Genomic DNA, 26,100 nt, shown 5'->3' with positions numbered 1-26,100 from the left:
AAGACCAACTGAATTTAACAAAACCATTCATTTTTGGTACTGGGATCGAAACGTAATCTGTGTAAAATTCCAAAATATTGCGTAAAGAAAAATTTAGAAATGCCAAAAATAAGGAAAAGGAGAATATAGACGAGAAATGGCGAAAATTACGTTAGCGATATTTTAGTTTCTAAAACAAGCATTAAAACTTTTGGGAAGTATTTAAAAGTAAAACAATATTTTGGGAAAAAAGGCACTAATTGGTTTTTAAGTAACTAGGCCTAATCGCAAACAGAAATTTTGGAAAAGGTGGTAAATTAGCTAATAAGTAACCAAAACGAACCCTAAATAATAATATTTGAAAAGGTGGATTTTAATTGAGAAAAAAATTAGGAATAGGGCGCATTATATTTGAGTTGTAAATGAAGTAATCATCAAAACTTTGGAAAAGGCTGACTTTAGTTGAGAAATATTTCAGAAAAGGTTGCATTCTATTTGGGTTGTAAATGAAGTAATCATCAAGTTTTTGGAGCAGGCTTCAAATAATTTGGGAAGCAAATGAACGCAAAGGCAAAAATATGGAAAATTGCGCGAATTATTTGGAAGTAAATGGTAATATTTGTAAAAGGCGTCATATTTTACAGCAATATTTTGGAAAAGGCGTCATATTTTACAGCAATATTTTGGAAAAGGCGTCATATTTTACAGCAATATTTTGGAAAAGGCGTCATATTTTACAGCAATATTTTGGAAAAGGCGTCATATTTTACAGCAATATTTAGGAAAAGGCGTCAAATTTTACAGCAATATTTAGGAAAAGGCGTCAAATTTTACAGCAATATTTAGGAAAAGGCGTCAAATTTTAGAGCAATATCATAAAAAAACTCTCCGTGAGAAACGAAGTGTGGCCTCCACCAAGTGATGTTTCTCGGGTAATACATTACGGCATAGCCATAAATATATTTGGAATTTCTAATTGTATTTAGTTCTTCTCTGATAATTTGAAACCCTTTACAAAATATCGCTGTTTGTGTTTAGATATTTCAAAAAGAATAAGACGCCTTTTGCAAAATTTTGCTGTAAAATATGACGCCTTTTCCAAAATTTTCCTGTAAAGTAGAACACCTTTTCCAAAATATTGCTGAAAAGTAGAACTCCTTTTCCAAAATATTGCTGTAAAATATGACGCCTTTTCCAAAATATTGCTGTAAAATTTGACGCCTTTTCCAAAATATTGCTGTAAAATATGACGCCTTTTCCAAAATATTGCTGTAAAATATGACGCCTTTTCCAAAATATTGCTGTAAAATTTGACGCCTTTTCCAAAATATTGCTGTAAAATATGACGCCTTTTCCAAAATATTGCTGTAAAATTTGACGCCTTTTCCAATATATTGCTCTAAAATCGGACGCCTTTTCTATAATATTATTGATGTAAAATATGACGGCTTTTCCAAAATATTGCTGTAAAATATGACGCCTTTTCCAAAATATTGTGGGTTATCTTCATTTACTTCCCAAATAATGTTACGCCTTTTCCAAAATATTGTTGTTTATCTTCATTTACTTCCCAAATAATGTTACGTTTTTTCCAAAATATTGTGGTTTATCTTCATTTATTTCCCAAATAATGTTACGTTTTTTCCAAAATATTGTGGTTTATCTTCATTTACTTCCCAAATAATGTTACGCCTTTTCCAAAATATTATTGCTTATCTTTATTTACTTCCGAAATAATCTACGCAATTTAGCAAAATATTATTGTTTATCTTCATTTACTTCCGAAATAATCTACGCAATTTAGCAAAATATTATTGTTTATCTTCATTTACTTCCGAAATAATCTACGCAATTTAGCAAAATATTATTGTTTATCTTCATTTACTTCCGAAATAATCTACGCAATTTAGCAAAATATTATTGTTTATCTTCATTTACTTCCGAAATAATCTACGCAATTTAGCAAAATATTATTGTTTATCTTCATTTACTTCCGAAATAATCTACGCAATTTAGCAAAATATTATTGTTTATCTTCATTTACTTCCGAAATAATCTACGCAATTTAGCAAAATATTATTGTTTATCTTCATTTACTTCCGAAATAATCTACGCAATTTAGCAAAATATCGTTGTTTATTTTTAAAATTGGAGCTTGCTTCAAATATTTTTCTATCCTGGTATGAGAATTGTAAATGTTTCAGCGGGTGTTTAAAATTTCATAGCTATTTTTCCGCAGTGTGTGCTCCCTGATTTCCGTCGCCAGTCCTTGTTATTATATTTACCCCCCCCCCCGGGTAGTTTTTCAAGATCGAGGGCAGAATGCGTTTAGGCGCGTAGCGGTCTTAATGGCGGTAAGTACATGCAATTTTCGAATTTTCAAAAAAAATTTTGACCAACTTGCGGCGGGTTTAGAATTTTTTCACTATTTTTTCCGAACTCCCCGTGGTATAATTAATCAGAATAAAGTGTTGGTTGGGTTAGTTAAGTAAAGTAAAATCCTACCGGAATTTCTATGTTTACATCTGCACAGATTCTCTTACCGTAACCACGTTGGAAACGGAGGGTTACGTATGAGGTATACAGGGTTTCATTATTTGTTAATCTCCCTAAAATGGTACTAATTGTGAAGGTGTGTAATATATTTCCTTAAACTGAACCAATGTAGAGGAATTTCCATGTTTACATCAGCACAGATTCTCTCAACGTGACCACATTGGAAACAATTCGTTAAAACAATTTTTTTCCTGGAGAAACAGTCCGTATATGATATTACGTTTTATAAATTATTTGTTACAAAGAGTGGATTGTTTAATTTAGAAATATAAGTAACAGTGGTGCTGGTTAATCCAGGAGAACATTGTCTTTACGTAATTAGTCCCATAAATTCCATGTGCAGATTTTTTCAACATAAACAGAGGGTTACGTTCGCTATTTCCACAGTCCTTATTGCCGTTTGTTTATATGTCAGAATTGCTATAAATTGTTTAGGTATTTGATTTAATTACTGGTATTTAAGCGAAACTATGGAATCGCATCATTCATTAACATTGTAACCTTTGTAGTGATCCGTTGTAACGAGCTCCCTGGTACAACATATTTAATTGTTAATCTTCAGTTAGCACGGGGCATGATAAAAATTGAACGCAATGCGTTGGAACTAATCAAAAACTCATCTAAACATTAAAATTAAGGTTAATAATTTTTTGAAGCTCAATTTATAAGCTAAATCAATACTGCCAAACCACAATCCTTCATTAATTTCAACATAATTAAGTATAATTTGGGTGAATTTAAACATAAAATATACATATTTTGGATAAAAACTCGAATAAATTTTAAATGGACTACTTAATTAATATTTAAACTGTATAGCTGTTGATAAAGCCTCGTATTTCTATTTCACACTTAATCAAGATAAACCTTTAAATTAAACTTAATCAAGATAAACCTTTAAATTAAACTTAATCAGGATAAACCTTTAAATTATACTTAATTAGGATAAACCTTTAATTAAACTTAATCCGGATAAACCTTTAATTAAACTTAATCCGGATAAACCTTTAAATTAAACTTAATCGAGATACACCTTTAAATTAAACTTAATCGAGATAAACCTTTAAATTAAACTTAATCGAGATAAGCCTTTAAACCAAACTTAATCGAGATAAGCCTTTAAACCAAACTTAATCGAGATAAGCCTCTAAACCAAACTTAATCGAGATAAGCCTTTAAGCCAAACTTAATCGAGATAAGCCTTTAAGCCAAACTTAATCGAGATAAACCTTTGAACTAAACTTAATCGAGATAAACCTTTGAACTAAACTTAATCGAGATAAACCTTTAAACTAAGCTTAATCGAGATAAGCCTTTAAACCAAACTTAATCGAGATAAGCCTTTAAACTAAGCTTAATCGAGATAAGCCTTTAAACCAAACTTAATCGAGATAAGCCTTTAAGCCAAACTTTATCGAGATAAACCTTTGAACTAAACTTAATCGAAAAAAACCTTTGAACTAAACTTAATCGAGATAAACCTTTAAACTAAGCTTAATCGAGATAAGCCTTTAAACCAAACTTAATCGAGATAAGCCTTTAAACCAAACTTAATCGAGATAAGCCTTTAAACTAAGCTTAATCGAGATAAGCCTTTAAACCAAACTTAATCGAGATAAGCCTTTAAGCCAAACTTAATCGAGATAAACCTTTGAACTAAACTTAATCGAGATAAACCTTTGAACTAAACTTAATCGAGATAAACCTTTAAACTAAGCTTAATCGAGATAAACCTTTGAACTAAACTTAATCGAGATAAACCTTTGAACTAAACTTAATCGAGATAAACCTTTGAACTAAACTTAATCGAGATAAACCTTTAAACTAAGCTTAATCGAGATAAGCCTTTAAAGCAAACTTAATCGAGATAAGCCTTTAAAGCAAACTTAATCGAGATAAGCCTTTAAACTAAACTTAATCGAGATAAGCCTTTAAACTAAACTTAATCGAGATAAGCCTTTAAACTAAACTTAATCGAGATAAGCCTTTAAACTAAGCTTAATCGAGATAAGCCTTTAAACTAAACTTAATCGAGATAAGCCTTTAAACTAAACTTAATCGAGATAAGCCTTTAAACTAAGCTTAATCGAGATAAGCCTTTAAACTAAACTTAATCGAGATAAGCCTTTAAACCAAACTTAATCGAGATAAGCCTTTAAACCATACTTAATCGAGATAAGCCTCTAAACCAAACTTAATCGAGTTAAAAATTTAAACTAAGCTTAATCGAGTTAAACCTTTAAACTAAGCTTAATCGAGATAAGCCTTTAAACCAAACTTAATCGAGATAAGCCTTTAAACCAAACTTAGTCGAGATAAGCCTCTAAACCAAACCTAATCGAGATAAGCCTTTAAACCAAACTTAATCGAGATAAGCCTCTAAACCAAACCTAATCGAGATAAGCCTTTAAACCAAACTTAATCGAGATAAACCTTTGAACAAAACTTAATCGAGATAAACCTTCAAACTAAGCTTAATCGAGATAAGCCTTCAAACTAAGCTTAATCGAGATAAGCCTTTAAACTAAGCTTAATCGAGATAAGCCTTTAAACTAAACTTAATCGAGATAAGCCTTTAAACCAAACTTAATCGAGATAAGCCTTTAAACCAAACTTAATCGAGATAAGCCTTTAAACCAAACTTAATCGAGATAAGCCTTTAAACCAAACTTAATCGAGATAAGCCTTTAAACCAAACTTAATCGAGATAAGCCTTTAAACCAAACTTAATCGAGATAAGCCTCTAAACCAAACTTAATCGAGATAAGCCTCTAAACCAAACTTAATCTAGATAAGCCTCTAAACCAAACTTAATCGAGATAAGCCTTTAAACCATACTTAATCGAGATAAGCCTCTAAACCAAACTTAATCGAGTTAAAAATTTAAACTAAGCTTAATCGAGATAAGCCTTTAAACCAAACTTAATCGAGATAAGCCTTTAAACCAAACTTAATCGAGATAAGCCTCTAAACTAAACCTAATCGAGATAAGCCTTTAAACCAAACTTAATCGAGATAAACCTTTGAACTAAACTTAATCGAGATAAACCTTCAAACTAAGCTTAATCGAGATAAGCCTTCAAACTAAGCTTAATCGAGATAAGCCTTCAAACTAAGCTTAATCGAGATAAGCCTTTAAACTAAACTTAATCGAGATAAGCCTTTAAACCAAACTTAATCGAGATAAGCCTTTAAACCAAACTTAATCGAGATAAGCCTTTAAACCAAACTTAATCTAGATAAGCCTTTAAACCAAACTTAATCGAGATAAGCCTCTAAACCAAACTTAATCGAGATAAGCCTCTAAACCAAACTTAATCGAGATAAGCCTCTAAACCAAACTTAATCGAGATAAGCCTCTAAACCAAACTTAATCGAGATAAGCCTCTAAACCAAACTTAATCGAGATAAGCCTCTAAACCAAACTTAATCGAGATAAGCCTCTAAACTAAACTTAATCGAGATAAGCCTTTAAAGCAAACTTAATCGAGATAAGCCTTTAAACTAAACTTAATCGAGATAAGCCTTTAAATTAGACTTAATCGAGATAAGCCTTTAAATTAGACTTAATCGAGATAAGCCTTTAAACTAAACTTAATCGAGATAAGCCTTTAAACTAAACTTAATCGAGATAAGCCTTTAAACTAAACTTAATCGAGATAAGCCTTTAAACTAAACTTAATCGAGATAAGCCTTTAAATTAGACTTAAACGAGATAAGCCTTTAAATTAGACTTAATCGAGATAAGCCTTTAAATTAGACTTAATCGAGATAAGCCTTTAAACTAAACTTAATCGAGATACGCCTTCAAACTAAACTTAATCGAGATAAACCTTTAAACGTAAGTAAAATTAAGGTGAAATTAACGCAAAACACGATTTTTTTGGTTAAATTCATGGATACCTTATTTAATTAAAATTAAAACTACACTTATCTTTCACCCAGTCTCAATTTTGCTATTTAAACTTTACAGTTAAATGAGCACTTAAGTCCATATTTACCCGCATTTCAAGTCCATATTTACCCGCATTTCAAGTCCATATTTAGACCCATTTCAAGTCCATATTTAGACCCATTTCAAGTCCTTATTTAGACCCATTTCAAGTCCTTATTTAGACCCATTTCAAGTCCTTATTTAGACCCATTTCAAGTCCATATTTAGACCCATTTCAAGTCCATATTTTTACCCATTTCAAGTCCATATTTTTACCCATTTCAAGTCCTTATTTAGACCCATTTCAAGTCCTTATTTAGACCCATTTCAAGTCCTTATTTAGACCCATTTCAAGTCCTTATTTAGACCCATTTCAAGTCCTTATTTAGACCCATTTCAAGTCCCTATTTAGACCCATTTCAAGTCCTTATTTAGACCCTTTTCGAGTCCTTATTTAGACCCATTTCGAGTCCTTATTTAGACCCATTTCGAGTCCTTATTTAGACCCATTTAGAGTCCTTATTTAGACCCATTTAGAGTCCTTATTTAGACCCATTTCGAGTCCTTATTTAGACCCATTTCAAGTCCATATTTAGACCCATTTCAAGTCCATATTTAGACCCATTTCAAGTCCATATTTAGACCCATTTCAAGTCCATATTTAGACCCATTTCAAGTCCATATTTAGACCCATTTCAAGTCCATATTTAGACCCATTTCAAGTCCATATTTAGACCCATTTCAAGTCCATATTTAGACCCATTTCAAGTCCATATTTAGACCCATTTCAAGTCCATATTTAGACCCATTTCAAGTCCATATTTAGACCCATTTCAAGTCCATATTTAGACCCATTTCAAGTCCATATTTAGACCCATTTCAAGTCCTTATTTAGACCCATTTCAAGTCCTTATTTAGACCCATTTCAAGTCCTTATTTAGACCCATTTCAAGTCCTTATTTAGACCCATTTCAAGTCCTTATTTAGACCCATTTCAAGTCCTTATTTAGACCCATTTCAAGTCGATATTTAGACCCATTTCAAGTCGATATTTAGACTCATTTCAAGTCGATATTTAGACCCATTTCAAGTCCATATTTAGACCCATTTCAAGTCCATATTTAGACCCATTTCAAGTCCATATTTAGACCCATTTCAAGTCCTTATTTAGACCCATTTCAAGTCCTTATTTAGACCCATTTCAAGTCCATATTTAGACCCATTTCAAGTCCATATTTAGACCCATTTCAAGTCCATATTTAGACCCATTTCAAGTCCATATTTAGCCATTTCAAGTCCATATTTAGACCCATTTCAAGTCGATATTTAGACCCATTTCAAGTCGATATTTAGACCCATTTCAAGTCGATATTTAGACCCATTTCAAGTCGATATTTAGACCCATTTCAAGTCGATATTTAAACCCATTTCAAATCGATATTTAGACCCATTTCCAGTCCTTATTTAGACCCATTTCAAGTCGATATTTAGACCCATTTCAAGTCGATATTTAGACCCATTTCAAGTCGATATTTAGACCCATTTCAAGTCGATATTTAGACCCATTTCAAGTCCATATTTAGACCCATTTCAAGTCCATATTTACCCCCATTTCAAGTCGATATTTACCCCCATTTCAAGTCCATATTTAGACCCATTTCAAGTCCATATTTAGACCCATTTCAAGTCCATATTTACCCCTATTTCAAGTCCATATTTATCCCCATTTCAAGTCCATATTTATCCCCATTTCAAGTCCATATTTACCCCCATTTCAAGTCCATATTTACCCCCATTTCAAGTCCATATTTACCCCCATTTCAAGTCCATATTTACCCCCATTTCAAGTCCATATTTACCCCCATTTCAAGTCCATATTTACCCCCATTTCAAGTCCATATTTACCCCCATTTCAAGTCCATATTTAGACCCATTTCAAGTCCTTATTTAGACCCATTTCAAGTCCTTATTTAGACCCATTTCAAGTCCATATTTACCCCCATTTCAAGTCCATATTTACCCCCATTTCAAGTCCATATTTACCCCATTTCATGTCCATATTTACCCCATTTCATGTCCATATTTACCCCATTTCATGTCCATATTTACCCCATTTCATGTCCATATTTACCCCCATTTCAAGTTCATATTTACCCCCATTTCATGTCCATATTTACCCCCATTTCATGTCCATATTTACCCCCATTTCATGTCCATATTTACCCCCATTTCATGTCCCAATTTACACACCCATTTCATGTCCCAATTTACACACCCATTTCATGTCCCAATTTACCCCCATTTAATGTCCCAATTTAAAACCCCTATTAATCTCATATCAAACCCCTGTTCACCTCATTTCAGGACCATGCGCCTGATTTACAGGAATATTTATAGTCTTGTTCAGTGGGACTTCACTACCTTTCCTATTGTGTTTGTACACGTTGAAGGCTCTCTTATTATATCAATCCTGACTGAACACGATTTTAAGTAAAAATGTTTATGCCGTTAAAATTATCCAAATGAACTCTTTTGGGCAACAACTAATGTAATGGAGTCAGATTGGTTTTAATAATGAGCATGTTTTACTTTTTAAAACATCACTTAAAAACCTTTCTGAGGTCTGTATGCACAATTTTTTAAAAATACATGCTTATTGGAAAATATTTCATGGCATAAGAATTTTATTTTTTTTTTACAAACCGAGATTAATATTAGGTCATTACTAGAGGTGAGTGGGCATGCCAGATATAGCGGGCTCAAGCGACCGCGGGCAGTGTCCCTAAGGGCTTCGACCGTTATTCCGAGGGCTGAATTTAAGTTTCAGGAGGTTTGTTGGTTACCGATGTGTGCCCGCTGTTGCAGGCGGGCATTGTCCCGTAACTACATGATATACAATGTACAGTTCCACAATGGCGCCTGAAGATTACATTGAACAGGCTTGATGACGTTTTAGTTGTTAATCTCTAGATTTTTGACTTTGCAGGCCTCTCATTGAACAAAAACTTATGCGCAGGCCTATCGTCGAACATAAACTTATATACAGGCGTTCGTTAGACTTTGCGTGTATTGTTACACTACGTGAAAGAGACAACTAAAATCGCCAGGCTTCCGCCCACGATAAAAGGACACTATTTTTTGAAACAATACCGTGATGCGTAAGCATCTGTGAAAGGATATTGGCTTTGTCGTGATGGTTTAAGACTAGTAATGCATGAAAGAAGCTCCGTTTTATAATTATTTCCAAAGAAATTTTATAGAGATTAGGCATTTTTATTTACAAATATTAACTAGGTCTACTGAATGTAGGACATAATCCCCCGGACATGATCCCCCCCCCATTTGAGAAGAAAAGGACATAATCCCCTCAGGTAGGAGACAAAATCCCCCGGACAATTTCCCCCGAATGGATGCCAAAGACAAAAAACCCCCAGCCCCAGGACAAATTCCCCACAAACTGTGTTTACGACAAAATACCCTAGAGAACGATTTCAATTTATATGAAGATTTTTAAGGAAAAAAACTTCAATTCATGCGTTTAATAATTATATTCTTTAATATTGAAAGTAGATTTTCTTAATTCCAAGCCAAAATATTTCCGATACAGTTCAAGAACTGTTCAATGTCAACCCAACCCAACCCAACCAAACGCAACCTAACCTAACCAAACGCAACCTAACCTAACCAAACCAAACCTAACCTAACCTAACCTAACCAAACGCAACCTAACCTAACCTAACCAAACGCAACCTAACCTAACCAAACGCAACCAAACGCAACCAAACGCAACCAAACCTAACCTAACTTAACCTAACCTAACATAACATAACCGGGGATTATGACCGGGGAATTTTGTCTAGAGCGTAGGGGGATTTTGACTAGAAAGTAGGGGGATTTTGTCTACAGAGTAGGGGGATTTTGTCTACAGAGTGGGGGGATTTTGTCTTGATAGTGGGGGGATTTTGTACTCTTAACTTGGATGGGGGGAAAATGACCGGGGGATTTTGTCTTGAGAGAGGGGGGATTTTGTACGTTTTTAAAAATGGGGGGATTATGACCGGGGGTCTTTTGACTTGGGGGTATTTAGTCTGTATACCAGGTCGAATGGTATACGCAGATAGTAGATGATTTAAAAGTAGAATATAGCAAGATTGGATCTAATAGATTTAAAAAATATGCCATATCAAATTAGGCAAGAATCTAGGGTTATATAAAACAGAATGTACGAATGTGGACTTTAGACGATTAGATAACGTTTTCGTTTTTAAATGGCAGTCCAGTTTTACAAACGTTACTCAATTAGCATTTTTATATTTCCATAGAGTAAGTAGTACATAAAGTTCGTGTAGTTGCTGTGGCTATGTAGTAAACGCATAGAAGTTCATGCGTGACAACATTTTGCAAACACGACCCAAATGCAGAGTTATTATATTTCAATAATTTCAACAACACGAAGTTTATTAGCGAAATAACTGGCTCCCTATAGATTGTTTTCACTCCCTCTGCCACGTAAATATTAACTATTAGCATCCCGCATTCATAACCAGATATCGTTACTAGTTTCTGTTAATATGTTTAGACGACGTCCTGCTAACTCTTTGTACGTGACTCACAAAGGTAAATTGATAGTCTCTAAAGGTAGATATCGACATCCCAGTTATTAACAAGACGGCCCAAGGGCTCGTAATAGTAGCCATATCGTACGAGTGAATAGCCCCTCTATACCCTACCCTAATGAGTGGATAATCCCTCTATACCTTACCCTAATGAGTGAATAGCGCTATCTTTTTCAATGCTTAAATGATTTACCGTGCATAAAATCAGAGTGGATAGCCCCTCGATTCCCACTCTAAACAGTGATTAAATTATAACCGTATAAATTTACTTATGCTGTAATTCTAATATTCCGGCGAATCGAAGAACAGATAGTTTTTAGTGTTAATCCCCTCGATGAGTTTACAACAGACTTATGCCGATGCACACTTATCGCATCTTATAAATTTCTAACAAGGACTTATGCCCAGAAACTTTTGAAAGAGAAAGTTTAGTTATAGTGATTACGCATTTTAGTGATAATCCCCTCGAATTACCTTTAGCAATGCTAAAATGATCAAACGCATAACGCTCATTTAACACTATGTTAGCTCTATCTAAACCCACATTTGAATTAACCGCCAAAACGTCCCAGTCAAACATAACATAAATGACGATAGCTACCGAACGAGAACGAAACAAGGAAAATCGTTATCTATTTAATTAGCACATAAAAAAAAGGAAATAAATATAACAAGTTGGGAAAACCAAAATATTACCTCTCCGAGTCAAGACGACTACTTACAAACTTATTTACCCAGATATGGAAATGTTTCTTAAGTTAAAATTTATGAAATATGAAAGCAGTATACAAAGCATAGCAAATATACTGTAAATCAGACGACATTTTACATCCAATAATGATATACTTGTACACATTAAAATCATCCGATGGGGGAGAAACGGGAAATGAATAGATAAAACTTTGGAGGGATACTACCTTTACGTGTTTGTAAAGGCCCAATTTTCTACTCCTCAACTGTATGCCCTCTATGTTCAAAGCCATATTCACAACAGGGTTGCCATATAAACACTATCCTCTCGTTTCACCTCAACGATTTTCTTAGTTTGTCAACATGACTGTTAACGTTACATAACACCAAAGCTTATTTGTGGCTACACACACTGAAAGTAGATGCGTACCATGAAAAGCATGAAAACACGAAGCTATTATCCGATTACGATCAGACCTTTCACTGGTCTGGGCTGCGTTCAGCAGAGCTCACCAAAAAAGACAGCGGATTTTGGAAATGTTTACCGGTGAGCTCTGTTGTCATAGCTTTTCTCCGGTCATCGGCGTTTTATAAATGACGCTAGCGCAATAAAGCGTGCAAGGTACCAAGGCTTAACAAAAATTGTATGATAACATATTTATAGAGATAGATAACAACTTTTATAATTAAAATTAGAAACTAACATATATCTTAAAATTCTCGCGTGATCAACTGGTTTCACGCCAATTAAATAGCTATAGTCCCATAGAGCTATTTGTTTTGATTCATCCATGGTTTTTTCGCCAAGCTGAGAACTACACGTTTTACGTCACGTTATCCAAAAGGCCGACTATTTTCTTTGAAGACCGCGCTAGCTCAGCGCTAAGCACCGTGACGTCAAAATTCAAAAACAAAATCCCGTTATGTATGACACTGCTAACAGCGCTGGGCTCTGCTGAACGCGGCCCAGATTTCCACCATGATTATATAATCTAAGCCTAATTATTTAATAGTGTATTTAACTTTCGGCTCACTCTGAACCGTTAATGTCTCTGCATTACAGAAACGAAAACCAAACCCAAGCGTTTACTTTTTGGTTCACTAGGCCCATTAACAAATAACAGTTCATTTGACCAACATTGTAGCGTTGCGCTTGTATTCACTTTAGGAAGGATTATGCTATAAACAAATGTAGTATAGCTTAAGTAATATATAAACATCCATTTTAAATAATAATATTAAAAAAAAATCTTTGGAATATCAAAATGAAATAGAGCTTTAAAGCTACAAAGTACTAAATGCATCATAATTACGAAAAATATTTCCACATATTCATTTTATATTATTGAAAACGGGAATATTAAGGTTCTGAAGGATTTCTTTACACATCAAAACAAAAACGAACTTCTAACGCAGCGCACTAGTGTAACAACGGACGGACACATATAGACAAACACATAGACTATTGTTTTACCCTTTCCGTATTAATTTTGAGTTTAGAGACATGATTATCTTAAATATTAAAATAAATATAATTAATATTAAATATTTTCTTCGATAGTTGTTCGCCTTATTGAGCGTTACATCGTTTTGAAAAAGAATAATTAAACATTCTTGAGAGACTTGACTAATATTGGCGTTTGAAATGAAGCATACGCCGGTTGCGTCACCTTACTCAAATAGGTAGTATATAAGGGTGTCGAATCGCAGCTATGGATAAGAACAGCGCAATTGCGTGAACCTTTGGTGGAAGCCCCACCTTAGGGAGGCCGGACGTTTCTCGTAACCCTGGCCGATCGCCGCGTATGTCTTAACCTTAACGATGATGATGGAGTAGAAGCCAGGTGTACAGACTGGTGTCCATGTGGGATGGACAAAAACAAAGACCAGAAGATGGTGGTGTTAGAAGCCAGGTGTACAGACTGGTGTCCATGTGGGATGGACAAAGAGCAGATGACGGTGGTGATTAGAAGCCAGTTTGTACAGACTGGTGTCCATGTGGGATGGACAAAGACCACAAGAGGGTGGGGATTAGAAGCCAGTGTGTACAGTCTGGTGTCCATGTGGGATGGACAAAGAGCAGCAGACGATTGTGATTAGAAGCCAGTGTGGACAGACTGGTGTCCATGTGGGATGGACAAAGACCAGAGGTTGGTGATGTTAGACAGGCAATGGAGTAATAGCCTGTAAGTGTAATACAATTTTCGAAATTTCCGGAAATTGAGAACACGTTTGCTCCGATTTGCAAACTGCGAACGCGGTCACGTGGGTATAACAACAGACAGACACACACACACACACACACACCCACACACACACACACACACACACAGACACGTCGAAATTAGAACCTCTCCGTGACATACGTCACTCGGAGAGGTAAAAACCCCAAACATACAAATTCATAAGTATCCGACCCCACAGATAAAAATTCAAAAGTATCCGACCCCCACAGATTAAGAGGTAACCCACCCCACATCACCCTGACATTTTAGAGATAAAAATAAATAATAAAAAACTCGGGGTTTCTATCAAGTCTCTATAGCTCAGTGGTAGAATTTCCGTCTACTACGTGAGCGACCCGGGTTCGAATCCCGGCTGCGATCTCAAAAAAATTTTAATTAAAATTAAATTTCTAACCGAGCCCAGTTACCCCTATGGGTGGGTTGTGGTAATATAAAGTTCCTTTTAAGCTAAAATCTGACGATAACGAAGCGACAACCCCGGCCACTACTACTACTACTACGGCTCGGGTCAAACTAAGAGCCTATCGTATACTACGATATGGCTAAAAACCAATGAAAAAGCATTTTCTAATCGAGGTATATAACGTGTGAAAGAGATGTTTTATTTAACGCTGTTTTCTATTAGCTGCTAGAAATGGGCCACCACGTAGTAATATTTAAAAGGATACCAGGCTGCCATATAATAAAATTTCATGAAACTCCTCTTGAACTCTAATAAATATACTCAAAGCAAAATCCTAAGGCAAAATTGTTTAACGCTGCTGCACTTAACATGATACTATTGCCCATGACTGTTGGCTTTATCCTTTTTAATCCTAAGTACAACATACGCAACGAGTTCATAATTGAACCCGCCCAAATGTGCCCGCCACATAGGCAACGCACTATCCACGAACGATAGCAGGCTGTGGTATCGTTTCATATTTTGCCCGCGGGCGCGATAACGCATGCCAACATTGGTTTCACACCTTAAGCAGTTTACCTTCCCCTGCTCTGACGTATTATTTCTGATAGGGATTTAAGCCTTTTGCTCTACTAAATGACGTTGCTTAGCAAACATACGCCTGCGTCTAACCGGGTAGGCCTGCTGTTTGGCGACGGGTATTGTAGGGCCCGCTCACCTCTAGTCATTACTAACCAACTCGGGCCTTTTCCAAAAAATCGTTTATTTTTCAAGGTCCCTCAACAAAAACATTGAAAATATTGCTTGTTTTATAGGTCGGGTTAGGTAAGGCATATGTTAGTTAGGTTACGTGTCATTGAGACACAAATTTCAAGCATTGTACCTCTTAATAGTAGACGTATTTATTCTATAAATGTTATAAATTTAATAAAAAAAAAGTTCAATAATAACAAACGTTTTATCGTTGACAGCGTTTAAAAATAAAAATATTTTCTTTTAATAATATGTGGTTTTTCATAGGCACTATATTACGTTAGAAAATTATTTTTGGGAACTCATTCTATGTTCAAACTTCGTTTAAGTTCGTTACAGTGTTACGTAATTTGACTTAAAAATTAAAATAAGCGAATCGCTTTATAACGGTGCATTTCTGCGATTTAAAAATATTTCATTCTTCAAAACTATAAATTTTGCTTAATGTTTTACAAAATAGATGGGATTATTGCTCATTTTACATAACCACTCAAGTTAATCAGATGTTAACGGGCGTAGATAGAATTTAAATTTAAGCCAAGATGTTTGTCCCATTAGACCAAATCCAAAACCGCCAAATTGCGGTAGTTTTCAGCCGAATTGGAATTCGGTCGTAAGGCAGGCAAGCGGTTAATAACCATAGTACAATTAACTTGAAATGGGTCAATAGGGCCTTAAAAGTTAAAACGGGGAAAATAGGGTCTTTAAATGGGTAAACAGGTCTTTTAATGGGTAATCAGGTCTTTAAATGGGTAAACAGGTCTTTAAATGGGTAAACAGGTCTTTAAATGGGTAAACAGGTCTTTAAATGGGTAAACAGGTCTTTAAATGGGTAAACAGGTCTTTAAATGGGTAAACAGGGACTTGAAATGGTGTATTGACCGATTTGTTTTACACCATAAACGTGGTGCTAAATATGAAAAAAATAAATATTTTACAACTATTTCACTTCACTTGGTTTAATAATGTGACAGAGGTAGCGTACTTTTTCCGTACTTTTAACACCATTAAACTAAGTAATATTAGAAGTTCAACAGATTGCCTAACAAAGATGTTAAAAACCCCTGTAAATGGTGCATTAATGCCTAATATTTCCTTAATACTTGCAAATAATATTGGCAAATGGCGTGAATTGATCATAAAAATGGGGTTAAAGTACACCCTAAATGATGTACTTTTTGGCACCGGAAAAAACAGCATATATGGTGATTGAATGCACCGTTATATTTTAGAGTGCAAATGTATGACGGTGAAGCAACATGATTATTCAAAATTTAATTACATTAAGACTGAAGTAACAGATATTATAAAAAACCGTCTTGGTTTGGACCAAGGCCGAAAAAACAAACGATATGTTTGAGGTTTATCAATTGACTGAAGTTTCAGATATTGAAATTTTTTTCTAGTTATTTTTATCCACTCAATCCTTAATCAATATTTAATTCAATCAACTGATTTTACTGTTAATCGATCTAGTCCCTCTAAATTAATTGAAAAAATTACATATCTACGCTTTTTCAAGAACAATTACATTTTCCGAAAACATTTTATCATGAAATTAATTATTTTGAAGGGATTTCGTGTCGATGCTCACTAACTTGTAAGCACCTTGACCAACATAGTTTTAATTGTTGCTGGCTTGACAAATTTTCAAGTTTGCACCAAAAGAAGTTTAAATCTGTTTTAAGTTGTTGATAAGACTGTCGTTTACAGTGAATGTCGTCTACTTAAGACAAAGCAACAAAGTTTATCCTGCGTGGTTAAGGGTAAAGATCACATAAACAGAAATACTTCTCAGTATCAATGACTTGTTATATTCTAGGAGAGCGATAGCTCTCTTAGATAAGACCTCATACCGACTTTAATGTATAAGGATGGTTTTTTGATTGGTTATAACTTTTTTTGTATCGTATTAACTGCTTTGAAAAAATTCCACAGAACTACAATTCGGGACCTAAATATGTGGTTAAAATTTCAAAAAGATCCATCCATTAGTTTTTCTTATAAAAAATAAAGTTGCTAAGGGTGGTTTTCATTTCCATAAAAATTTTACGATATTTTGATGAAAATCATGAAATTTTCCATAGAAATAACATGGGAAAAATTTAACAGATAGCCTTTTTGTGGAAGCCGTCATGAAATAACTATACGTTTGTTTGATTTGAAAACGGTTTCAAATGAAAGCCTCATATTTAGTATTTGTGCTTTCCAGCTTTCATTGATTAATTTTAAGTTTAAGTATGTTTAATTTTAAATTTTCAAAATTACCCCAATTTGCGTTATTTAAGCATGGATAGACTGATTTACTAGAAAATTGCAGCGCGACCAAAATTGGCCTTTTTTTGCGTTTAGTTGCGTCATATTAATCCGATTGTTTTTTCTTAATGCCTTTTGGTTGAAATGCCCTATCGGTAGTGAGATAAGACTGCTTTAATATTGCCGCCGTGACAAATACCCCGTTTGTGGTCGCCATTTTTTAAGGGGAAAAAATTTGAGAGTGGGTCCTTTATCGTTGTCATTTTCATATTTTTTGAGGATTTGCTGATGGATAGATTTTAAATATAATATAAAGTAGGTTTCAAGTTTTAATATAAGCCTAATTTCATAATTTTCCACCTTTCTATTGTCCCACAATCTGTTTCTAAACTTGCCACTTTTTTTAAGGCGGTGAAACCCGTGAAATTGCGCTAAGCCTTGGTCGCTTCAGCCCCTTTAATGCTTCTAATCGTGGTGCGCAGCCATGGTGAATTAATTTCTCTAAGCCTTGGTCAAAACAATATCCATAGTGCACCAGGCCCGTCAATCTTATTTCCCATCCTGGTTTCCTCATATATGCTCTGTCTTCGAAGTCTGCTTTGTATTATGCTATGAATTTATGCTTTATTTATTTCGTAAGCATAGGTAACAGTAGTGATAGTTAAAAATGCCGTTATTTATTTACTCAAATCAGGGTTCCATTGTATTAATTAAAACCTTGTATTCTACCTAAATGATTAAAATGTTTCATTTGGTAATGCTTTATGAAAAACAACGCTCACTACAGAAGATTTATACACATATTCCTCACCAACGTAACACGTTTGTTTACCTTGTAAACTATTAAATACAATAAATACTATTGCCATTAACGGTGATTTTCTGGAAAGTATTGACAGCAAACCTTATTTTCTTAATTAATAGTTTACATATTTATAATTTAACTCAAACACACTTTTAACAAGTTATATTAATTGTGGTTATATGTAATATTTCATGAATGAAGCTCAGTTTCGAACAAAACCACTATTAGTGAGCCATCCAACAAACAATGGTTTGGAACTAATAATAATAATAATAGATGGAAATGATTAACGCAAGTTGATAAAGAAATTAATAATCTTTTGATTAATTATGTTAGAAAGGAAATGATTTACGCAAGTTGATAAAGAAATTAATAATCTTTTGATTAATTATGTTAGGAAGGAAATGATTAACGCAAGTTGATAAAGAAATTAATAATCTTTTAATTAGTTATGTTAGGAAGGAAATGATTAACGCAAGTTGATAAAGAAATTAATAATCTTTTAATTAGTTATGTTAGGAAGGAAATGATTAACGCAAGTTGATAAAGAAATTAATAATCTTTTAATTAGTTATGTTAGGAAGGAAATGATTAACGCAAGTTGATAAAGAAATTAATAATCTTTTAATTAGTTATGTTAGGAAGGAAATGATTAACGCAAGTTGATAAAGAAATTAATAATCTTTTAATTAGTTATGTTAGGAAGGAAATGATTAACGCAAGTTGATAAAGAAATTAATAATCTTTTAATTAGTTATGTTAGGAAGGAAATGATTTACGCAAGTTAATAAAGAAATTAATAATCTTTTAATTAGTTATGTTAGGAAGGAAATGATTAACGCAAGTTGATAAAGAAATTAATAATCTTTTAATTAGTTATGTTAGGAAGGAAATGATTTACGCAAGTTGATAAAGAAATTAATAATCTTTTAATTAGTTATGTTAGGAAGGAAATGATTTACGCAAGTTGATAAAGAAATTAATAATCTTTTAATTAGTTATGTTAGGAAGGAAATGATTAACGCAAGTTAATAAAGAAATTAATAATCTTTTAATTAGTTATGTTAGGAAGGAAATGATTAACGCAAGTTGATAAAGAAATTAATAATCTTTTAATTAGTTATGTTAGGAAGGAAATGATTTACGCAAGTTGATAAAGAAATTAATAATCTTTTAATTAGTTATGTTAGGAAGGAAATGATTAACGCAAGTTGATAAAGAAATTAATAATCTTTTAATTAGTTATGTTAGGAAGGAAATGATTAACGCAAGTTAATAAAGAAATTAATAATCTTTTAATTAGTTATGTTAGGAAGGAAATGATTAACGCAAGTTGATAAAGAAATTAATAATCTTTTAATTAGTTATGTTAGGAAGGAAATGATTTACGCAAGTTGATAAAGAAATTAATAATCTTTTAATTAGTTATGTTAGGAAGGAAATGATTTACGCAAGTTGATAAAGAAATTAATAATCTTTTAATTAGTTATGTTAGGAAGGAAATGATTAACGCAAGTTGATAAAGAAATTAATAAATTAATAATAATTTGATAAATATTATGGGGAAGAATATAATACTTCTTTTCCCCTTCTGATATGGGAACTCATGACGGAGACAATAGGGAGCTAACAGTTCTGACCCTGAAACGTCACACCCTTCTATCTCTTACTGGAGTTTCATCCCCCCTAACGGTTGGAAACAGTATTCTACTCGCAAAAATTCCAACCAGAGAGGGGCTGTGTGACGTCAGACTATCTGTTCCCCCTAGCCAGTTGTTAGCTCCTTATAGCTTTTAGACCAAACTACATTTTAAATGTCAGGAAGCTTTGACTGTAATTGGATTTAGGAATATTTTGAACTAATAATTCTACCCAAATGATTAAAATCTTAAATTAGGTAAGGCTTTATGAAAAACCACGCTTTCTACAGAAGATATCCACATATTTCTCGCCAACGTAACATCTTTGTTTATCTTGCAAACTATTAAACATAAGAAAAAGCACTGTCGTTAACAGTGATTTTCCAAGGAAAGTAATGACAGCACACCTTATTTTGTTAACTAATGGACCCCAGATTTATAATTTATCTCAAACACTTTTAACAAGTTTTATTAATGTTTATTTTGTTACATTTTAAATATTTTTTGTTTTATTACATTTTTAAATATTTTTGGTTTAATACATTTTAAAAAGTTTTTTTTTTTTTTTTTTGTCCTCCTTCGACCACTAGTACTTAGCCGTTAGGCTTTGAGCACCAGGAAGAGTGTGTAGGGAGGCGTCTGGATCGTCTCAGCGGGCACGATCGATGCCCAGCGAGACTAGCGCCGCACATGTGACGCGGACCGCGGTGACGTGGCCAGCGGTGGTTAGCGAGAGGAGTCCGTCAAGGGTGACCGGGCGGGCCAACGAACGGAGAAGGGAGCGGACCGGTTCGGTCGACGAATACGTATGCGGGCAGGCCAGCAGGAGGTGAGCAGCGTCAGCCGGAGTCCCGCAAGTGGGACAGAGAGTTTTAAAAAGTTTTGGTTTATTAAATTTATATTTTTTTGAAAAAAGACGCTCTACAGTGCTGCCCCCAATAATTCGTCTTCAGCGCTAGCTAGGTTAGTGGTGGTCTTTAGAACTTTCGTAACCGACCAATCAAAATTGTTTTTGCTGGTTTGCAATCAGGGTTGGAAATAAGAAATATTTCTTATAGGACGTGTGTCCAGTGACCCCCTATTTGACTCGAAAATTTATAGGACATTGTAACTGGAGTGTGCGTGCCAAAATATTGTCGCTTCTCCATAGTCAAGATATCAAAATTTCGGGATACTCATTGGTCAAACTGTCCATAGTTTAAAAAAAAGTTATGGGACATTTTAAAATTTTATTAGACAATGTCCACTGTCCTGTGCTTATTTCCGGTTTCGGGCTGCCAGATTCTGAGTGAGTCTGACGTAGCAGACGACAAATGAGTTTTCCTTTAAAATCCTCATAGAGTGGCACAGGCTTAGCAATTTTAATTATTATTTTAGTTAAAAATGGTTTATTGTTCAGTTTTTAAGTGTAAAAGTCGCACGGAAAAAGATAAGGGGATTTCGTTTTACTGTTTTCCTTGTGTAAATAAGAAATATGGGCCTTATATTGAAGAACTTTCGCGTAAAAGAAGGCAGGCTTGGGTTAACGCCCTTCACCTTGAAAAAAAATTTTCAACTTTTGATCTAATACAGAAATGGCATAGAATATGTAGTCGTCATTTTATTTCAGGTAAGAAATACTAAAATTAAAGAAATGGTACAAGTTTTAAAATTTTTTCATTAATGCAATGTATTTTAATTTAGGAAAACCATCAAATTTGGAAGATGAGACGCACCCTGATTGGGTTCCATCACTTTTCCTGGGATATAGAAGTGTGCAAAGCTTAAGATCTCCAAAATCTAGACTAGATTTACATAATCGGTATTTAGAGCGTTCTGAGAAGAAGAGAGAATTGGAATCAAAAAGTGAAAATGCGATCTCAATGTCATCATTGGGAAATGATCTCTTCGTTTCTGTGTTAACGGAAGATAGTCAAGATGATTCTGTGTTAACGGTAGACAGTCTAGATGATTCTGTGATTATGGAAATAAGCATTCTTGAAGACAGAATTGAAGATTCTGGAAGAGCTGAAGTTGCTTGTCAATGCGTACCACTTTTTTTAAATGCATCTGTTCAAGCTAATGTTGAAATGGTGGAGGCATCGAGTCAGACAAGCAATAATACATACAAAACTGCCGAAATTCAAACTGATCTAACCATAGAAAATATAAATTTTTATGAAGACTTCAAAAAATACAATCAAATGAAACGAGGACCGTTTATTATACTTGCCTTCCATCAATTCTGTAGTACCATTTGATTAGATTTAAGATGTTCATAGTATATTTTTGCAAATTTTAAATTTTTTATTGCACAATTAAGGTGGAAGGAATAAAAATTATCACAAATTAAGTTTTATCACTTTTTCTTTCCTGGTCTACCTCTACCTCGGTTTTTGGGTTGGTTTTTAGAAAATATTTTGTACTTGGGGCCTTTGTAATTTTTAAAGATATGTAATGAAAGTTATTATGAAACTATTTCTATCACAGTTCTCATTATCACAAGCTATCATTCTCCCCTCTTCCCCTTTACCGCAATAACAATACTTTTTATTGACCAGATTTTTACAATTGCGGCTAGAGAGTTCACTGGAATTTCTCTAATGCCATTATAGAGAACATTTCTTCTAAAATGCTTACAAACCAATTCTAATAATATGCACTTGTAAAAATTTTTTGTACATTTTTGAATTATTTCTTCCCAAAGTTCAGTCAGGTAAAATTCTTTCAATTTTGACTTCATTCAGTGTCCAAATGACAAAAATCACAATAACTTCTATCACGGATCATCATTTGGGTTTGTACTTGATAATAGTAAGCGTAACTAGAGGACAGTTTATACTTCTTCGTTTGTTAACAATATTCCAAGCATGAAGATTTCGTAGTTGCATACTCGTCTATTTTTATTTCTCTTACTGAATAAAGGCATTTGATTTCTAATAATCCAAGACCGCAGCATTCGCAAGAAATTTTGTTATCAGGTGAAGCTCCCATGAATGGGAAATCTGGGTTTATAACCAATCCTGACATAAAACACAGATTTGCAGGAGCATGTTTTGAAATTTCCAAAAATATTCAAACAAACATCTCACCTCATGTCATTGTTTTCAAGCAAATTGCTTTAATTTTTAAACCGTTTTCTTCCCTTTTATGACTGCATACTTATACTTTAAGACTTGGGCTCTTTCCACTAACATCTCTTTCTGCCACTTTCTACAAACTCTATATACTCCAAAAGGAGAATAATCGTTTGTTCAACAACGTTCAATTCTATGATATAAATGTAATTATAATTTTGCCCGTTAAAACCTAAAAACTACCCTTATGTGATAGATTTAACCAAGGTTTAACTAGTAAAACTTCCTTACATACAGCCGCTATTTTGATTTTTAATAGGGCACCTTCCCCCTCTTTAAAGTTCACTTTTTTTCGGCTTTTCGCCCTTACCACACCCCACTCAGGGAGCACATTATCCTATTTTTGAGCTCACTGCCCCACTCGATCACGCAAGTTGCACGCACTTGCGTGATCGAGTGGGCTACACCCTTACGAACTCTGCCTCTTCAAAGTTCACTTTTAGGCGGCAACTTTCCGAAGCCAGGCTTAAGGTTCGTATTCCTCTATTAAAAACCTGTATTTAATTATATCTATTACTTCAAATTATATTTAGAAGTATTTTATGGGTTAATAAGTTGGTTATTTAAACCAACTTCATACATCGTTTGTGCTCAATTATTTTTTTCTTTCCAATTTTCCTTTTGTTAAAGTTTATGATAAGCCTATTTTTTATTACTCACATTTCATTATTACCTACATCATTGAAATCTGAGTGTTTTGCAAAGGGTTCTTTGTGTACCTTTGCAAATTCAAGGGTTTCTTTGTGTACCTTTGCAAATTCAAGGGTTTCTTTGTGTACCTTTGCAAATTCAAGGGTTTCTTTGTGTACCTTTGCAAATTTAAAGGGTTTCTTTGTGTACCTTTGCAAATTCAAGGGTTTCTTTGTGTACCTTTGCAAATTCAAGGGTTTCTTTGTGTACCTTTGCAAATTTAAAGGGTTTCTTTGTGTACCTTTGCAAATTCAAGGGTTTCTTTGTGTACCTTTGCAAATTCAAGGGTTTCTTTGTGTACCTCTGCAAATTCAAGGGTTTCTTTGTGTACCTTTGCAAATTCAAGGGTTTCTTTGTGTACCTTTGCAAATTCAAGGGTTTCTTTGTGTACCTTTGCAAATTTAAAGGGTTCTGTGTGTACCTTTGCCAATTCAAAGAGTTCTTAAAAAGTTCCTTGTGAACTGCTGGGTGTAACAAACATATTTGCAAAACCCGTTGCAATATATTATTAAATACATTATTGTGACAGCCATTCTTGACTATTTAAAATGGTTACTCGAGAACAAGCTAAGCGGAAAAAAAAACGCCTTGCAATGGGGAAATCTAGAACAGAAGCTAACTTAAAATTGCAAGCTGAGAGTAAAGCTTTGCAAAAGAAGCAAAGTAGGCAACTTTGCCTTAAAAAGCACTATTTGAAAAAGAAGGAGTGCTTTCAGAGAAAATACGCAAATAATCAAGTTGCGCGTAAATCTGGCCTTGGTATTGCGAAAAAAAAAATTGGACTAAACCACGTGGTGGCACTACTAATGTGGGTTCCCAATCAAAAAATAAAAAAAAATATATGAAACCCACTAAACAAGATAAGTTTGGTTTTGCAAAAAAGCTTCTCAATGCGGGAATTTTCAAAACGAAAAACAAAAAAATTATAGCTGAAAGCTATAAAAGGTTTCTAGTCAAACGTCTAACTGAAAGACTGGCGGCGTCAGAGTCTTTCAACGGTGAGACTAAAAAACAACGCACGAAGTCTATCTCTCACAACCTAAAATGCCAAGTGCTAGCTGGTAGAATATTGCATTTCAAAAGGCAATTATATTCGGCTTACCACGCCCAAGTAACGAGGATAGTTAGTGAATTTAAGGATTTTGTTCAGAAAATCAAAGAAATTGGGTCCATTGATCCTGGTAATTTGGCAGAAGTTGTGGGTGGTAAAAGGCTTCACAGTAGCATGAAAGAGGCCTATTTCCATGAAACTACCTATTATCCGATTGGAAATAATGGTAAAATATTGAAAAATGACGATGAGTCACATTACGGCAAAATTTTTCAATTGGATTCTGATGGTCGTGTACGAAAAGTTCTGAGAGACCGTGTTACCACTTCGACTAAAGAATTGTTTGTTGACGAAATGGGAAATATCGTTGACATGAAAAACAATAACGCAACTAGTAATGTTGAACTAGTTTTACAAGTTAATGAATCGGGAGATGTTACGAATCTTTTCAACATTGTTGAAACTGAAGAGAAGAATCCAAAAGCAAATTTTGTGATCAATGAAGGTGGGTTTATTGAAACCAAAAACAAAACTGTATATTGGGAATGCAGTGATATTTGTAATGTTCGAACTCGAGCCATTGCAAAAGTACTAGCTTTCGTAAACACAGTTGCAAATGCGAATGAAAAATCTTTGACTAAAATTTTTGACTCTGATTTGGACCTTTGCGAATTAAGAAAAGAATTTTGCAAAAAGTCAAACGTGTCTATACCACCAGATGGAGACGAAATAGTTGTGAGAATAGTTCCGTTCCTAGGACACACTGCTTACTGCGCTGATAGCGAAGAGTGCCAAAGTTATTTGCGTGCTTTCGCTGAACTGGCTCCTCACTATTCGGGAATTAGAAATATTCTGAATAATATTTATCACGTCAAAGCGTTACTCAACGCGTTAACTAAAATCTCAACTGAAATTGAAAGTGGTGATTACGAGTCTGTGACGAATGTCATGGCGGAATTAAGGAAAACCCTTGCTACACGTGGGAAAAATTTAAATAAGGAACAAAACGATGCTCTCGAAGGAAGCGTTAACGCTCCTCGGCCGAGTCTCGATGAAAGTGAAATCTTGAGTCTTTACGAGAATCAATTCGCTCGGGCAATGCTAAACACCAACGAGTTTCACGACACGCCCTGCGACTGCTGTTTAAGATTACTGAAAAAATCTGATTTAAGAGCAGTAGAAAAACTGGTAAACAGAGCTGTTTTTGAGAACGAGGCCTATCTGATTTTAAGAGCTGGCTGGATAATGAATAATTCCGACACGAGAGAAGCAGACATGCTACTATGTCGTTATTGCGCTACGGATTTGGGAAAGGGTAAAGTTCCCAACAGAAGTTTTCTGAACAACTTGGCGGTTGACAATCCT

General features: G+C 34.2%; 1 protein-coding gene and 1 long non-coding RNA gene across 2 annotated transcripts; both read left to right on the top strand.

Annotated features, from left to right (window-relative positions):
- Positions 1-16,994: 16,994 nt before the first annotated feature.
- Positions 16,995-18,325, top strand: LOC149696678 (uncharacterized). Its single transcript, XR_016382450.1, has 2 exons — positions 16,995-17,748; positions 17,842-18,325. It is a non-coding gene; the product is annotated as an uncharacterized LOC149696678 (long non-coding RNA).
- A 2,218-nt stretch (positions 18,326-20,543) lies between these two features.
- On the top strand, positions 20,544-22,210 carry LOC149696677 (uncharacterized). The gene is made up of 5 exons (XM_089867376.1): positions 20,544-20,707; positions 20,806-20,896; positions 21,115-21,166; positions 21,278-21,487; positions 21,562-22,210. The coding sequence occupies exons 1-5, from the start codon at positions 20,544-20,546 to the stop codon at positions 22,116-22,118; spliced, it is 1,074 nt and encodes a 357-aa protein (XP_089723502.1). The 3' UTR covers positions 22,119-22,210.
- Positions 22,211-26,100: the final 3,890 nt, after the last annotated feature.

The sequence above is a fragment of the Phalangium opilio genome, unplaced genomic scaffold (genome assembly GCF_054372755.1).
Source record: "Phalangium opilio isolate 3A_F unplaced genomic scaffold, DU_Popi_V2 ptg000021l_1, whole genome shotgun sequence".
Taxonomy (NCBI): domain Eukaryota; kingdom Metazoa; phylum Arthropoda; class Arachnida; order Opiliones; family Phalangiidae; genus Phalangium; species Phalangium opilio.
Note: the sequence above shows the minus strand (reverse complement) of the source record. Positions and strands in the feature narration are given on the sequence as shown.